Source organism: Dermacentor andersoni, chromosome 2 (genome assembly GCF_023375885.2).
Source record: "Dermacentor andersoni chromosome 2, qqDerAnde1_hic_scaffold, whole genome shotgun sequence".
NCBI classification, from domain to species: domain Eukaryota; kingdom Metazoa; phylum Arthropoda; class Arachnida; order Ixodida; family Ixodidae; genus Dermacentor; species Dermacentor andersoni.
In genome coordinates this window covers 64,120,711-64,136,909 of record NC_092815.1, presented here as the reverse complement: position 1 = coordinate 64,136,909, position 16,199 = coordinate 64,120,711, and the positions used below count along the sequence as shown (strand labels likewise).

General features: G+C 42.6%; 2 protein-coding genes across 3 annotated transcripts in view; one reads left to right on the top strand and one right to left on the bottom strand.

Annotated features, from left to right (window-relative positions):
* Nucleotides 1-8,644: 8,644 nt before the first annotated feature.
* Nucleotides 8,645-10,901, bottom strand: RpL24-like (ribosomal protein L24-like). The gene is made up of 4 exons (XM_050189171.3): nt 10,766-10,901; nt 10,478-10,664; nt 10,348-10,411; nt 8,645-8,956 (listed from the first exon to the last, which is right to left on the bottom strand). The coding sequence occupies exons 1-4, from the start codon at nt 10,844-10,846 to the stop codon at nt 8,794-8,796; spliced, it is 495 nt and encodes a 164-aa protein (XP_050045128.1). The 5' UTR covers nt 10,847-10,901; the 3' UTR covers nt 8,645-8,793.
* A 238-nt stretch (nt 10,902-11,139) lies between these two features.
* LOC126542214 (myogenesis-regulating glycosidase-like) overlaps nt 11,140-16,199 on the top strand; it is a 29,141-nt gene continuing 24,081 nt past the window's right edge. Inside the window, exon 1 of one of the 2 annotated variants that reach the window (XM_055077071.2) lies at nt 11,140-11,702. In XM_055077071.2, the coding sequence (XP_054933046.1) occupies nt 11,698-11,702 (5 nt within the window). In that variant the 5' untranslated portion in view covers nt 11,140-11,697. Of the gene's footprint in view, nt 11,703-11,749; nt 12,150-16,199 lie in introns of those variants that run through there. The other variant, XM_050189173.3, reaches the window with a different exon arrangement.

Genomic DNA, 16,199 nt, shown 5'->3' with positions numbered 1-16,199 from the left:
CTTTGTTGTTTCGTGCTCCAAAAGCAATGCTCATATGGGAAATATTTGCTTGTACTTTTACAATATCCACCTGGTTTTAAAGTAAAGCTTTTCTTGCCTTCCCTCCTAGGTTTTGCATAACTGCTGCTACTTGCAGGTTGACCACTACTATACTTGTGAGCATTGTAGTGCATAAAGACAAAAAGTGAATGAGATTAAAGTTGCTCAATTTGTGGTGTATAAAACAAACATTGCATGAGGTGGTGTGTTTGCGTAGAATTAAACACAGTTGTATGCATCACCATTAGTTGTATAACCTAATTATGCACTTCACTAAAGCTTCGCTTGACATGGATTCCAACATATGCATTGGATCTATGCAATTTTTAAAATAGCAAATAAGTGGCACTCTTAGGCAATGCCACTGCAGAAAAAAAAAATTGTTTGCAAGCCTTGTAGTAATACAAATGGAACTACACAGATCCATAAAGTGAATTTACTAGGCTTTTTGAAATGCATTGTACTCCAAATGCCAACACATCTTCTAATATTACGTCCTCTTCATTAAATTCAAACAAGTGCTTTATAGTCACTTGTGCTTGTGTTGGGGCATGTGAAACACCCGAGACATATCTGTACGATTTGGTTGAAAAAAAGTTTGCATCTCAAAGAAATTGCTTTTCAACCTATTGCAAAAGAAAAAGGGGGGGGGGGAGCAAATGGGTGGGGTTGGAGCAGTAGTTTCTTTATTTAAGAAAGAAGGCTAGCCTACTTTGCGAGAAATACATTGTGCACTCTAGTGCGGACAGCCTGAACTGCGAGAACTGCGCCATACCAGACACTATAGACCATGTGCTTCGTGCGTGCTCACCGTACTTGCCAGAAATACAATCAATGGAAGGATCTTTGGTGTACATTGACAACTGGCCACTTTCAGGAAGCCTTCTTTTAAGTCCATAGCCAAAACACTTGCCATTGTGGGTATTTTGAGACACCGAACTGGATATACGACTGTAATGTGGTTCTGGTTAAGTTATTTTATATATATTCTTTATTTATGCCTTTCATCTTCATATCTTCACTTTCTTCCTCTCATTTTGTACCCCTTCACTCCTACACCAATGCTGAGTAGCAGGCAAGAACATAATACGTAGCTCAGGCCGACCTTTCCAGCTTTTCTCTTGTAATCAATTTCTCTCTCTTTAGTGAAGGCCACTTTATAAAGTATGGCCATTTGCATCCTTTTCACACATCTTCACTATTTCATTGATTATAGTGTACCCTAGGTTACATTATTGTAAGTTCCATTCCCAACTGGGTGGCCACATTCTGATGAAAGTCAAATGCAAAAGTGCTTGTACACGGAGTTTTACAAGCAGGGTATGATTATATATGGTGCTTTATGGTGCAAGGGCCAGTGATGGCCAAAGAGCACCAAAAAATGGTATGATGCATTTGATGATGTGATCAATGACAGATGGTAGATGTAACATAGCTGTAGTAGCCCGAAATATTTGCTGTAAAGTGCATAAAATACACTGTACCTGTTTTAAAAGTATAATGCCATGTGAGGTTTGCTATGAACATAAAGTATGTGGCACAAAGCATAGGCGCCAACTATGGGGCAGCTCTGGGGCTCGAGCCCCCTCCGAAGTTTTCCTGGGATGGGGTGGGGAGGGGGGCAGAGCCTCCCACCCACCTAAAGTGTCGTTACCAGAGTTTTGTCACCCACATCATTTAAGGTTTCTTTTGAGTTCCCTTTACCTTTTCACTTAAAATTTTATTGTGGCTAATAGCTTACACCATTGTTGGCACAGATGTGCACGGCTTTTAATTCATACTTTGGCTTTATTTCTGCAAATCCTGACAATAGGAGGACAAGCGCATTAGAAGGACCAGCAGCAGTTGCCTCATTTGTATTTTCTCACTTGAACACTGTCTTAAATTTCCATTATAAGCACCATGCACATACACAGTATTTTTAAGTATACACACAGGACAAAGTTTATTATATTTTTGAAAGAGAATGAGGTAGCCAATTAACAATTATTTCTAAAGGTATATATAGCCTATGCAACAGAATGTATATGTTGCTGTATGTTCACTTTGCTTTAAATTGCTTTTTTGCCCCTGAAAAACACCTGCAGACTTCAGTGCCCCTTTGGCAGAGTCATTTATCAATGGCCTGTGAAATGCACGCAAAGGGTATGCGCCTCAGTATTGACTCTCTTTCCAGTAAGCGATGCTAATGACTAATGAAAAAAAAAAAAAGACTTCCAGTAATTTAAAACACTTCTTAGGTATGGAAACACCGCCACTTGCATGCAGAAGTCACAATGTATACACAGTGTCCCAACTATCATGCACCAAGATTTAAATGAAGAGCAATTGCATCACTCGAGGAAAACCTAGTGCATATTGCAGAAACCTCCATATAACGAAGTTGGTAAAATCAGCAATTTGCTTCGTTATATCGAAATTTCGTTGTACTGAAATTTGACCTTTTATGCAAACAAGCACAGTCGCTGGTCAATTTTTCTTACCCAGAAAGGGGCTGCAGAATCTTCCGAATTATCGGCCAATCGAAAAAATCAAATTCAAATGAGAAAATAATTCATTTTGATAAATTTGGGAGTAGGCGACGAATGATATGGTTTCATGCCACGTACGTCAACGATATATTCTCGGCACTACGAATTAAGCAAAGCCAGCGGCACTTTCGCATGCACTCAGCCCCCGCGGCTGATAGCGTCACTTGCACTGGGATAACGCTATCTGGAAAAGCGTTGGCAGCAGGGAGCGAGCTCTTCGTCTGCCTCTTGCTCCAATGGGTCGTCGCTAAAACTCGAAATTACGCAATCTCCAATACTAAACATGCGGTAAGACAGCTTACGCGGTGCCATGCCGTCTTGGCACGCCCACTCTTTGCATACGCGGCAGATTACCTCTAAAGCAGGGTGTGTGGCTGCGTTTGCACTCAGCCGCACTTGCAGCCGTGGCCGAAGCGCTGCGCGCCAGAAATCGAGACGGACCAACTTACCTCCCCACCCCTTTGTGAGCGCTTGATCGCATTACCGAGATTTCGCTCCCCTCCCTCTCTTTCCCTTTGCTCACACGGGAAGGCGGCACCCAAGAAGCCACCATCTTTCTTCTCTCACCCTTGGACATTTGCACCTGAAGCACACACTGCGTGGGGCGCGATAGGATCTTATTGCACTTGTACTTTATACAGAACATGATGCAGCTCCACTTCGGGGGGGGTCGCTCTTGTCGCGCAGCGCGCTATTTGAGAGGCGAGTTTGCAAGCAGCCACTTATGATTAAATCACTTGACCATCTGCTTCCGCAGAAGTTTCCATTTATTGTCTCAGCATTTGTTTGCAGTGGCAGTGAAATTTTGTTACATTGAAATCGCATACATACTTCGTTATATTGAGTTTTGACTTTATGTTGTTTACAGTAGTCGAGTAGCCGCCAGTAACATTTTTGTTACTGAGATTTAATTAGGTAATTGTAATTATCCAACTCAAGATGTACTGTCCTAATTATCAAAGAGTCAATGAAGCATTTGTAGGCACAGCCTACAAATGCTTCATTCATAAGTGTGGTATCTTCGGCGACATGCTGATTGTGTACTAATTTTTTCCTACTGATAAGTAAACCCTGCGAAAAATGAAAAATACCACTCGACTGCACTCCCTCCTGCATCGTAAAGCAGTGTGCTCGAACAGGCTCCCTCTGAATTAGCCAGAATGAAATAAAGAACATTGTGATCGAGCTAGTGTCTTACCTGCTGCGCCCCAGCTGAAGCAACACATCACATTTGGCGTTAGTTGGAAACAAGCTGTGATAGCTGTTGTCTTAGTGTAGATAAAATGCACGGATGATTCTTTTTCTTCCCCACAAAATCTCTCACCACAATAGCAAATTGATGGCAGTGCAAAGGTACAAAGGTGCATTTTGTTTCATCCCAGTCATCGTGTCTTCCTCTAATGAGCAGACAGCAAACATGATCCTTGCCTTGGGAGCTGCAAATGGCAACAAGAGGAAGGCTGCAAATATATATCACTTATGGAAGTCTGGTGGCAGGTCAACCGCATCGACGATCATCAGAAATGATGAAAACCTAAGACAAACCGGCAGCTTCCAGAAACAGCAGCAGAGTACTCCATCTTTGAGTGCTAGCGTATGCACGGATGCTCTAGCATTTATGGCCTCAAACCATTATGCTAGCACCATCATGCTAGCATGTGGGACATGACCACCCAGGTACCAATTTCCAAGTCGCCAATCTGGAGGATTCTAAATGACTCGCCCTTTCACCCGTACCATCTTAACCTGCACCAATGCTTAGAAGACGCCGACCTGCAGAATCTTCTAGATTTCTCTAATTGCGTCCTCACAAAAGCCGATGAATCACCAGACGTTTTTGCACAACATCATGTGGACAGATGATCCCACTTTTTGCAGAAACACCCAGATAAATTTGCATAATGCACTCCAATCCACACCGAGTAAAGTGCACTCGGCACTAGTGTCAGTGGTTTGTCAATATTTGGTGTGGAATTTACGCCTGTGCTATAATTGGCGTCATCTTCTTTGAAACACGTTGACTGGACAGCATTACGCGGATGAAATCCTCGAAGGAGTGGTGGATCAATTTCTCAGCAAAGTCCCGCCGTCACGCCTTCCACTTCTGTGGTATCAGCAAGATGGGGTGCCAGCACACAGCAGCAGCCGAGCATTAAACTGGCTGGATGCGACTTTTCATGCACAATAGATTGGAAGGCATGGGTCTGTAAATTGGCCAGCTAGGTCACCTGACCTCTCTCCACTTGATTTATTTCTTTGAGGTAATGTGAAAGATGGTGTATAAATGACCGAGACGGTGACTTCAGATGAGCTCAAGGCAAGGATAACGGATGTCTGCTGTAGCATTCCAGCATCGGTCATCAAGAAAGCCACTGAAGATATGATAAAGCGGACTCAATACTGTGTAGCTACAGGAGGCCTATTCGAACATGTCCTCTAGGCGGCAACCGGTACGGTGCTTACGAATGCAGAGATAATAAGGGCACACTGAAATCTGATGTTTCTTTTTTGTTTGTTTTCTGCAGACATCCCGATTGTGTGGTACATTTGCTTTCTTGAACGCATCGGTGTTGCCTTTTCTCTATGTATGGGTCGCTTCCCGGTCTGTTTATTTAGCATTCATTTTTTGCCACGAACTGCTTTTCACAGGACATGTACACTCTCATAAAAAATAAAACTGCCACTTTAATTTGACTTTGGTCCAAAGCAAGTTTCTGATGCTAAATAAAGCTGCACGAGCACTCTTTCGGCGCAGTGCAAGCAGAGCCGGAATTTTGAAACATTCTATGCTTGTTCCACTGCTTTTTGCATTTCATGCGTGGTCAGAGCGGCACTTCGGCCTGATTATCAAGGGGCTTTCGCTATCAATGTGACCAGTTGGCCTTGAGAGTCAAATAATAAGTGTGATGTAGAAATTGTAGGAATAGCTGCAAAACCTTCTGTTGGTGCTCCTTTCGTACCATCATCAAGCTGATGTGCTGCCTCTTCGAGTTTGCGGCAGGCAAAGCTGTTGCTCTTAATCAGCTTATTTGAGGGCGTTGCTTTATGATGTGAATGGGAGCGCAGTCATGTGGTACTTTTCATATTTTGTGGGGTTTGTTTGCCAGTTGAAAAAAATTGTATGCAATCACTATGTCGCTGAAAATATCGCAGTTAGACGCCATTTGGTGGTGCCTGCAAATGCTTCATTGACACTGATAATTAGGGCAGTACCTCTCGAGTTGGATAATTACAATTACCTAAATCTCAGTAACGAAAAATTTACTGCCGGCTACTCCACTGTACTGGAAACAATATGCACTAGGTTTTCTTTGAGTAATGCAATGGCTCCTTTTTAACATCTTGGTGCATGATAGTTGGGACATCCTGTATAGTTCAATCAGTAATCAAAATGAGGCCAAGCCGAATTCACTCGAAATCAGAATTAATAGCAGTCATACGCAGCAGCGCTTATTATGCTTGGACTCGCAGTAAAAAAACAGAGGGAGGATGCAGTTTCTCCGGAAAGGTGAAGCAGTAATAGTGATAGCCAAGTATAAGACGATTACACAAAGGACGATTACACCACCGAGAGACACTAGATTCAAAGCTGGTTGCCTCACCCACCCCCCGGAAAAATGAAGACTTTCCGCCTATGATGCAAAGTAATTGTAAAACAAAAAAAGAATATTCAAGTAGCACTGATGCCTCACCCAGGCCTTTGTATGCAAGGACAGGGAAGCATGAACTATAAATGCTACAATCACTGCAACAGCCTCTGCGAAGAGGTCGTGCTGTGCAGGATCACTTGGGTGCATAACATGCAGTAAACAAACATCGTTTAAATGCCAAAACTGGTATGATGTCAAATAGCAGGTCACTGCCATAGAAAATTGCAGGGTGGAGTGGAATTTGCCAACGCTATGGTAAAGTGCTTTTTTTCTGTCAGTTTATAATTCACTACGTTCCAGCAACAAGTGCAGGACAGTCAACGTCTTGCCACATTTATCAGACAGGTGGATCCTTACCAGTCAACAGGTCCAAGTGTGTGCAGTACTTGTGGCCAATTTTAAGTCAATAGATGTTATCCTCAGTTTGTCATATTTTTTTTATGGTTTTCCAATTTCTTGAGTGTGACTTAACGGCATGCAGCTTATTGGATGTTTCAGTGCCCCACAAGTGTTGCCAACAGTTCATAAGGTTTTTCTGTTGGAAAGGCTTCAAGTCTGTGGCAGGGACAGCTACAGAGGAGTTAATGGCTTTTGTTGCTATCGATGGCAGTTTCATCTGCCAGCATGTTGCCCTTGATACTGCTGTGTCCAGGAACTCGGCAGTGTAACATGCTGGTCGCTAACTCACAAGGTCAAAATTAATCCAGAGTCCTCCACCATTGTCACTCGTAGCTCATTGTCTACAGTGCCAGCTTTGGGATGCAAAAATCTCATCAATAAAATATACACAAAATACTGCAAGTAGGCTTTCAATGTATTTAGTTTGCTCTGCACAAGACGGCTGAACTTGTAGCTCCGTTCAGCCCGAGGATTGCATGTAAGGATGGTGGCACTAACTTATGCACTTGCGCCTCATTTCTGCTTCTAGCATTATGCGCACCATTTTATATTCACATATTTTCTTTAAGCCACTTTCAGGGCTTTTGAACTAGAGAATACCTGTACAAACTGTGTCGTTGAGCAGACTATCGAAAATGTTCCTGGCAGACTTACACGACCTTGCAGAATAACCCTCAATATTCTAGCAAAGTGCACCTTGATACAAAAGGCTGCAACACCTGGTGCACTCCTTGTTATATCCTCAGAGTAGTTTCCTGCAAAGAGGCCATTTCCAGTTTCTATGAAACATTTACATAGTCCTCAAGCACCCTCCTTATTGGCTCCATGCAGAAATGCAGCTGTGCTTGCTGCGTAGAATGCATGACTGCTTGCATTTTCACATTCAAAACTATTGAAATATATTTCAATGGCTGACTAAGTGTAAAGAGTTCTTTAAGCAGAAATGTCAAGCAATTCGCTTACAGCGCCAATCCATGAAATGCCATTTCCCTGCTTCAAGAGACACTTTGAAATTTTCCTGTGGCATCGCCATTACACATTAAATATTTTATAGCATTGCATTCTCTATCTAGATTTTATTGCGCTAGCTTTCACAGTTCTTTCAATAAATTTTCTTCATTTAGAACGGACATTCTTTTATGAATCTAGCCAATAACCTCTTCACTGTGAACAAAATTATGCAAGGCACCACATAGGAAAGCACAAGCTTCTATGGATGCAGTTTGTTTTGTAAAAAAAAGGTATACCAGATACTGTTTCAGGATAGCATAAACATGCCTTGCTCATCAATTGTAATTCTTTTTTTTTTTTACAGCGCTGTGATATACTTGCAATATCTAAGCAGCTCATCACTGCATGAATCTTAATTACATCAACACAAAGCTGCAATGACGTGTGCTGTCACTGAAAAACGCTAATAAACCTCAAACACTTCTTTTAAATCTACAAGGTTCACTTTTCGTCGCTTCTCCATTCCTAGTTTTTTCAAGTAAGGTTATCCCTGCATAGGCTGCAAAAAACAGACAAAGCACTAGTTCTTTTCAATGCTGCTGCGTATCAGTCATCTAGTAGCCAATGTTCCTAGTTTACAGGCTGCACTGATATAATCTGTTACTACAAATATAAAGGCAGTGCAACGTAAGCACAAATAATTGAATGTGGGTTGTAACGTCCAAAAGGAAAACACTAGGTTTTAGTAATGCCATTTTAATCAAGCTAGCTCCAAGTTTCTAGTTCATCGTGGCTAGATACACTGCTTTGTAGTGTAACAGATCACAGGTTAGCAACAAGGTGACAAACAATGCTACACCTTGTTGCTAACCCATTCTTTATTATGCTACAAATCAGTGCACATAGCCATGATGTTCAACCAACTAGCCACCATTGAAGCATTACTAAGGTTTGAAGTTAGTGGGCAGAATGATATAATTGGTGAACAGCCCTTGTTTTGTTACCACATTGACAAGTGGTAAGGCTGCATTTCAAGCAGGCTTGGATCATTTGTCAAGTGAAAATGCACCCAACGAGCATTCAGTGCTTTCTTTTGCTGGTAAATACAATGAAGCATAGGCTTGGCTTCTGTTGGCAAGTCCAAGAGGAACCACCACCCCCTTAAACACTTCTTTCTATAGGAGTGTGGGATGTGCTGCAACGACAGCGTCCCTACACATTCTTCAGTCCACTGCCATTTCCTCTTGGTCTGAATGCTCTTCTATCACTTCCACAATTGCCTGCTCTTTCTTCTTGAGCGTAGCCGCTGGAGATCTGATGAGGCAAAGGTCTCGCTGGACCTCCTTGATGTCCCTCTGTTTGTCCAGCTCCTTGCCCTTCATCAACCTGGAAGATACGCATAAAAAACTTTGCAATGTCACTTCAAAAGTGGGTGCAAGGTATGTCTGCAGCATGCAAGCGAATGAAGGATATTTTTGCAGGTTTGGTGGCTACTGTAGTTTGAATGCTATATCAATTCTACAAATGTGGCTTCAATTTGTAAAAGGTCATTGGATGCTCAGATGCTTGCATCAGTGATGTCATAGCAGACAAAGGAACAGCGAGTACTCCATTGTTGACAGCATAGGAGCAACTGAAAGGCTTGGAAATGGCCTTGTCATCTGCACTGTGTTGAATGAACAGACTAAGCTTCAGTTCCAGGGCTCTGTGCTCATAAGTTGTGAAGTTCCAACACAACTTAAGCCAAACATGCCAAAATATCCACCAGTGACATTGGCCATTAATGTTAAAAACATCATTGCTATTTCACATTCTGGGGTCTTATGTGCCAAAACCATAATCTGATAGTGAGGCATGACGTAATGGGAGACTGGATGAATTCTGACCACCTCGGTTTTTCTAGTGTGCATCTAAATCTAAGTACACAGGCGTTTTTGCACTTCATCCCCATCCAAATGCAGCTGCTGCAGCCAGGATCAGACTTGCGACCTCAACCTCAGCCACAGACACTAAGCCAGCATACAGCTGGTTGAGATTTTAAGCTCCGGCTTATTATTTTCAAGCTGGACACAGGGAAGCTGGTGATGCTAGCTCGGCTTTTCAATGCAAACAAATCACCTTTACATTCAACAGCTTGTGCGTTGGCGGATTTTAAAACATTGGAGTCTGTTGAGTTTTGCCAACAGCTACACAGCTAATAGGTGCTGTTGGCTTTAAGTAAAGCAGCTGGAAGTTGTGTTATGTGTACGATTTTCTCCTGTTTCGTCTGCTACCACGTGCACAATAAACTCTAGTGTGTACCAGACAGGGCTCTGTCTGGTCTGGAGTACTTGCTGCGCCGTAGATGCGCGCGAATGTGCCGTCAGCCCCTTCCTGCGTGCGATTTTTCTACGTACGGAAGTTCAACTTCTCTGCAAAATCGCAAATGCGGCGTGCACTGATCGTCAGACAAGTCACTGCGGCCTGCCTGCTTATTTTTTTCTTTTTATAGTGAACGATTTCAAACATTTCAAGATAACGGTTTCTAGTCTGTCTTACTTTTTGTTTCATCGAAGCAGACTGAATAAGTATACGCCAAGAACAACTCTAGATGCTCGCAAATGCAAAAATCGAAGCCGCCGTGATCGGTGCATGTGAAACCGCAATACTTGTGTACCGGATCCACAATCCGGCTCAAGTGACTCCAAACTGAGGTAGAGTGCGTTAGAATTACTGTTACGCAAGTGCGACGGCTCCCGGGATTTTTGTGTTGGGTAACACGTGCAGTAGTCACTGACCTATTCATGACGTAGTGTCCCTGCCTTTTGGACTTGATTTCTTCGACTCGCTGGATAGCTTTAACTGCAAGAAAAGAAACCATCCAAGGTGTGAATTGGCAATTTCGGGATAACATCACGGTCATCTTACCGGTGTTCTGCCAGAGCTCCCTGTTGTATTTAATCGGAACGTTCCGCCTCTTCTCGAATTCAAAAGATGGGTCCACTGTCAGCTCTTTGCCAGCAGCCTTGCGGAAAGCCTTCGTCCATCTGGTCTTCCGTGGGTTGCGCTTCTTCTTGAAAAGCTTGTGGCATTTCGATCTGCAGAATCTGAAAATCTGCGGAAGCAAATAGGTCCTAGTGACGTGTGCTAGTCTAGCCATGAACACCGTACATGACAACAAATTGTGAATTTACGCCAATAGATTCGTGGTCATACCTTGCAATCATTCCGCACAAATTGAATGCCGTGTCCCGGATATATAGGCGACGAGCAGAAATAACATTTTTCAATCCTCATTGTGCCAGTGTTCTACCGTTCTAACTTGGAGCACACGCGAAAAGAAACTCTAACGTGCGCACCATGCGCATGCGCGAATTGCACAGTGTTGCTGTTACCATTTCAAGCAAAGTGCTAACTAGGCCAAAAGTAGTTGTGCACAGCATGCAAGTACTTACTTTACGACTGCAGCAGCAGTAATAAATTACTAATAATGTCTATTAAATGTAATTGGGATAATATGTACTTATTAAAAATTGAAAACTGTTTGCTGCGTGTAAAGGCTACTGACAAGGACATTCAATAACGGCTTTTGTTTCGTGCTAACAAATCCAATCCGATCTAATTGGCGGCTGCGTGCGTGTGGAAGGGTTTCGGTGAATCCTTGTAGCATTGCGACCGATGTGAATCTAAGTGCTTTTGCTTGGTTCCCAAGGACAAATTGTTGTTTTTGTCATTTCGCGAGCATGTTCAAGAGGACATTAGTGCGAGTGCACAATATGACGCGTCAGCGGTGAGCATGCGTCGCTGTTATCACTTTGGTGATGGCTTCTGAAAGCCGCCGCCGCCGATAGTGGGGGTTTACCCCAACCTGTGTATGCGACGTGCTACTCAAGCTAAGGCAAAGGCCGTGCGCCGAGTCGCTGTTGTTGTGAGTGCAGGTGCGTCGCGCAAGCGGCGATCCATGCGTGGAGGAGTGACAGCTCCGAGGACGCCGCTTCCGTCGTTGTTGTCTGCGTCACTCCTCGGTGCTGCATCCCTTACGCTGCGTGCCAGGAATGTCAGTTCTCTCCCGCTGCAGATAAGAGGCAGTCAATGAACGGTTCGACCACTTCGAGCTCTTGACCAGCGTAGTCGCAGCGGCGCACACGATGAGGTGAGTTGTCTTGCCCTGCTGATAAAATTGCTACTTTCGGATCGTTGTGCACTGCGCGACCTGCGGCGCATGTTGCATGTTTTGACGGATTCGGGGCGGCTCCGGTGTTGCACATTAAAGCGGATCGCGCTTGGCATTGCAAAAATATTGCGCGCTGTGCCTGGCTGTGCGACGTGCTGAAGGTTGCACGGTCTTCACGCGCATGCGCCTTGTTCGAGGTGACAGTTCCAAGGATCGGGCGTTAGTAGAATTGCACAAGAGGTGCCGCGCAGGTGGTATTGAGTTTCATTTTTCTCTGTTTTCTTTTTCTTTTTGTCGCATGAGAGACGCCCCGCGAATTGAGCTTGTCGAACGTTTCCACGCACCGCTGTCTCGGCGGATGGCTCAGAACGCGCAAATGACTGGTTGGAGAAAGAGAGATGGGCGTGCCGGAGCGAAGTTGCAACGGTCAGTAAACGCTGAGCGAAGATCTCCCCCCTTATCATTAGGGCGCTGGGTTGAGCTATTCTAATACTTAAAAAGCAAAAGAAAGAAAGAAAGGGGGAGGGGAAAGAGAGTGCCAGATATCCTAAGGTCCACTGCGAGTAATCTTGCTTCGCTATACATGTGGGCTTTGTAATCTATGTACTCGAATTTTGAGCGGCGACAACGGTTATGTGTCGTAGTGATCACAAGGGCGCACCCGCGTTCTTAACCAGTTTCTTTTTTTTTTTTTTTGCTAAGCGCTCATGTTATTTACTAATCCATTGACTCTTTTGGCGCTCGCTTGCAGGCAAGGTGCTCGACGTTCCGAACAGACCTTAAGTGTTGCTAGCGTTTCTGCTACCTCCTGTAGCTTGTGCAGCTCAGTGAGATCTGTGTTGTCTGCAAATCGTGTCTTCATACATCTTATGAGCTTGCTTAACCTCATGAAAATGGGATCGAGTGGCGCCTTGATGAAACAGCTCTAGCTTTTTTTAAATTTGAAGCCTAGCCATGGGGCAGGTTGATCAAGACATCCAAGGTTGAGTATTTTGAATATTCTTTCAATGCTATAGAAAACATACACGCTATGAATCTCGAGTACTGCCAAATTCCTCTAGTAAGAAAAAAATAGAAGACGAGTTTGAGGGAAGCAAATAGTTAAGTATAAATACTTACAGACCCTTTGAATCTCAGCTGGAATGTTAAAATAGCAGTGCTAATATACATTTTTGAGTGATTTCATATTGTTATCAATGATTTGGAAATGCAGGATTTTTCAGAAACCCATTGACGCTGTTATTATGGTGCTGAGCTAATTGAAGTGACCATTTGTTGTTCCAGTAACACTACTTTTTTTCGCTTTCTGTATCGGCATTGATATTCACGAGACAAGAACATCCAACTCTTCTTCTAGCAAAGCATAGCAACACATTTACACTTTGCAGGATGAAAAAGAAGTAATGGTTCTGAATTTCTGACTTAAGATATAACAACACTTGTACCTAAATTTAATTGTTAATTAAAGCTGAGATAAGGTTTATGCACACCCAGCGCTCATTAATGTGCTTGAAATTGTATTTACACTGATAAAGTAATGCGTTAGGACAATCTGTGTACTTTGTTGTATGAACAGTGCTAGTTTGGGCTGGGTTAGGCACACTTATTTGGTGCAGAAAATGAAAGACTTTAGTGCTTCAGGTAAAAAGAGCTAGTACATACAGAAGCGCAGAATTTCAGTTAAACATGAAGGCATCAATCCCAGTGTCATGTGAGAAGAGCATAACATATTAAATTTATGAATAAGGACGATGGTCTAATCTTCTAATCTTCACTGTTAGAAGTGTGTGAGCATGTACAGAGCATATTACCATGTTGGCGTACAAGACAGACTGCTTGGAATATCCAGAATATTGAATGGAGCCATAGATTAGCACTTATGTTCAAGATGCCGAAAGATTCAATATTGAAGTCCTAAAATCTGGAGCGAGTATGAAGGACAAGATGATAATAAATTGATGTCAGTATTTTTTGTAAACATCAAATGCCCTCTTTAAAACAATCTATTATGACGAAAAAGTGTGGTGTTGCCTCTCATCATAGTTCGTAAAGCTTGTTTGGCTCTAGTAAATAAGTAGCCAGTGCTACCTGACAGTTTGAACACATACTTTTGCCAGAAACACCTGAGCACTAGTACTAGTGCCGTGTCGAAACAGGCTTGAAAAATTCTTAGTAGGAAGACACAGCATATGCTTACTGTTGGCTCCCTTATGTATATTATTGGTTTACATTAAAGCCTTATAGCATAATCATCATCATCAGCCCATTTTATGTCCTTTGCAGGACAAAAACCTCTCTTAGTGATCTCCAATTGCACCTCCATTACATCAGCTGACACCATGGTGGGCCTGCAAATTTTTTAACATCATCGCACAACCTAGTTCTCTGTCATCCTCTACTGCGTATCCCTTCCCTTGGCACCGATTCTGTAACTCTAATAGACCAGTGGTTATCAATTCTGCACACTACATGGCCTGCCCAATTTCATTTCTTCCTCTTAATCTCAACTAGAATATCAGCTGCCCACATTCGCTCCCTCATCCACGCTGCCGTCTTCCTGTTTCTTGACCGTTTCTTGAAAAACTTTTTAACTCATTCAGGAGTTATGGGGACAAAACGTCATTTTTGTAAAGCCACTCACCTTTTTTTTTTTTTTTTTTGAGGGGCGGGGGCTAAAGTGCATGGTTGAAAAACAAGTATGAAAGTTGTTGCAGACTTAGATGAGTCAATAGAGTATCTGTGAAATCATAAAGTGTTCTTTTTCTTCTTTTCTTTTTCTTTTAGTCTCTTGTCACATTAATACAATGTGTGTTGTATTTGCAGCCGAGTGTGAGGTCATACGTTCAATTCCATGCTGCAGTGGCTGCATTCCAATGTTTGTGAACTGCCAAAATACCTGTCTATTGCAATATTAATGCATGTTGAAAAACTGCATGTGGTCAGAATTATTCCACAATCGTTTACTGTGGCAGAACCAGTATTACTTAAACTGTGGCCTTGAGACTCAAGTGTGCTTTGAAGGTGCTCAGGAGCAGACTTGTACATGTTACAGAAAGAAACCAACACATTAAAATTGCCTTATTTGAAATTGTAATTGATTACAGTTACCAATTTACTGCCCCACAAGAGTAATTGAGGAATTGTTTATTAGTAATCGATTACTTCTATGTTCCTTTCCTCCTAACTTTTTTTAGAATCGCATAGATACAGACATTAGCAGCGACACTAAAACTCGCTCGAGGAGTAAAATGAGATGGAAACAGAGGGAGGCTAGCCAATTCGCTTGATGTGTGAGCTAGGGAGTAGGGCGGTGCTGCAACATATACGGATCTTGCACACAAGATTATGATGTGTAGCGCTTTCTTGTTGCTGGGACTTGGAGAAGGTGCTCCTTGTTGGGCTAATGAAAGGCTGAAAAAATAATCTGAATGTGATTTACTAGCATTAACATCTTTAGTGGCATTCACTATCGAGACATGCCAGCACCGGTTCAATGAGGAAACAAATACTGAACCCCCTGGTTTGCCTGCCTGAACATGCACATTCGCGAGACTGCTGCATGGCAGGGTCTTGGGCGTTCTGCTGTAGTTCTTGCCAAATTCAGCTTCTCAAAGCTGCATTGTCTGTTACAGCTTACTCTTGTCAATAATGTTACTGGTTACATGTAATTAGTTACTGAAAAAAGTAACTGAATTACAGAGAGCGTTACCGAGTAAACAAAGCAATCATTAAATTACCAAATTGCCAAGATGTGTAATTGAGTACAAGTAAATAATTACATGTAACTCATCATGTACAAGTCTGCTCGGGAGGCTTTAAGGGACCACTGTGTGGATGCACCATTGACGAGTGCCTTTTATTGAAATAGTGAGACATATATTTGATGAAGCACTCACAGCAACATATCTTTGCTTAGACCTATGTCTTGTGCACTGGCTCAGGTGTTCGTGAAAGCAAAAAAAAAAAAGACAGATGTTAAAGAACTTCCCCAATTTGACTATATATTACTGAATATGTTATCCATGGGCTTTGTTTGTTGTGACTGTATCCTGTTTATTTCCTGCGCATCCTTTTATATTAAGGAAAAAGAAAACATTGGGTAAGGTTTCTCAATTGCTTGTGTGATGATGATCAAGGACTCTGAGTGCTGAAAGTGTCGAAACTGCTCGCACAATTTTTGTTGATGTGTCACTTTGGCACAGAAGAGATTTATCATTTTCATTTCTCACCATGGTAACTTAGTAGCTAGGGTGTTGCACTGCTGGTAAAGAGGTTGTCGGTTTGATTCCCAACTATGGCAGTTGTATTTTGACGGGGGCAGGGTGTAAAAGTGCTTGTTTACAGTGCTTTGTGTGCACATTAAAAAATTCCAGGGGACTAAAATCAATCCGGAGCCTTCTATTACAGTGACCCTCATAAACCACTGTGCAGGTTCCAGGTGTTAAGCCATGTCATTTAAATCATTATTGTCTTTTT

Bases quoted from the DNA above. Each gene is read 5' to 3' on its own strand.
- RpL24-like (XM_050189171.3), bottom strand. From the start codon at position 10,846: ATGAGGATTGAAAAATGTTATTTCTGCTCGTCGCCTATATATCCGGGA. The intron at 10,665-10,765 runs GTATGACCACGA...TTGCTTCCGCAG, and splicing joins TTGTGCGGAATGATTGCAAG to ATTTTCAGATTCTGCAGATC. The intron at 10,412-10,477 runs GTAAGATGACCG...CTTTTCTTGCAG, and splicing joins GGAGCTCTGGCAGAACACCG to TTAAAGCTATCCAGCGAGTC.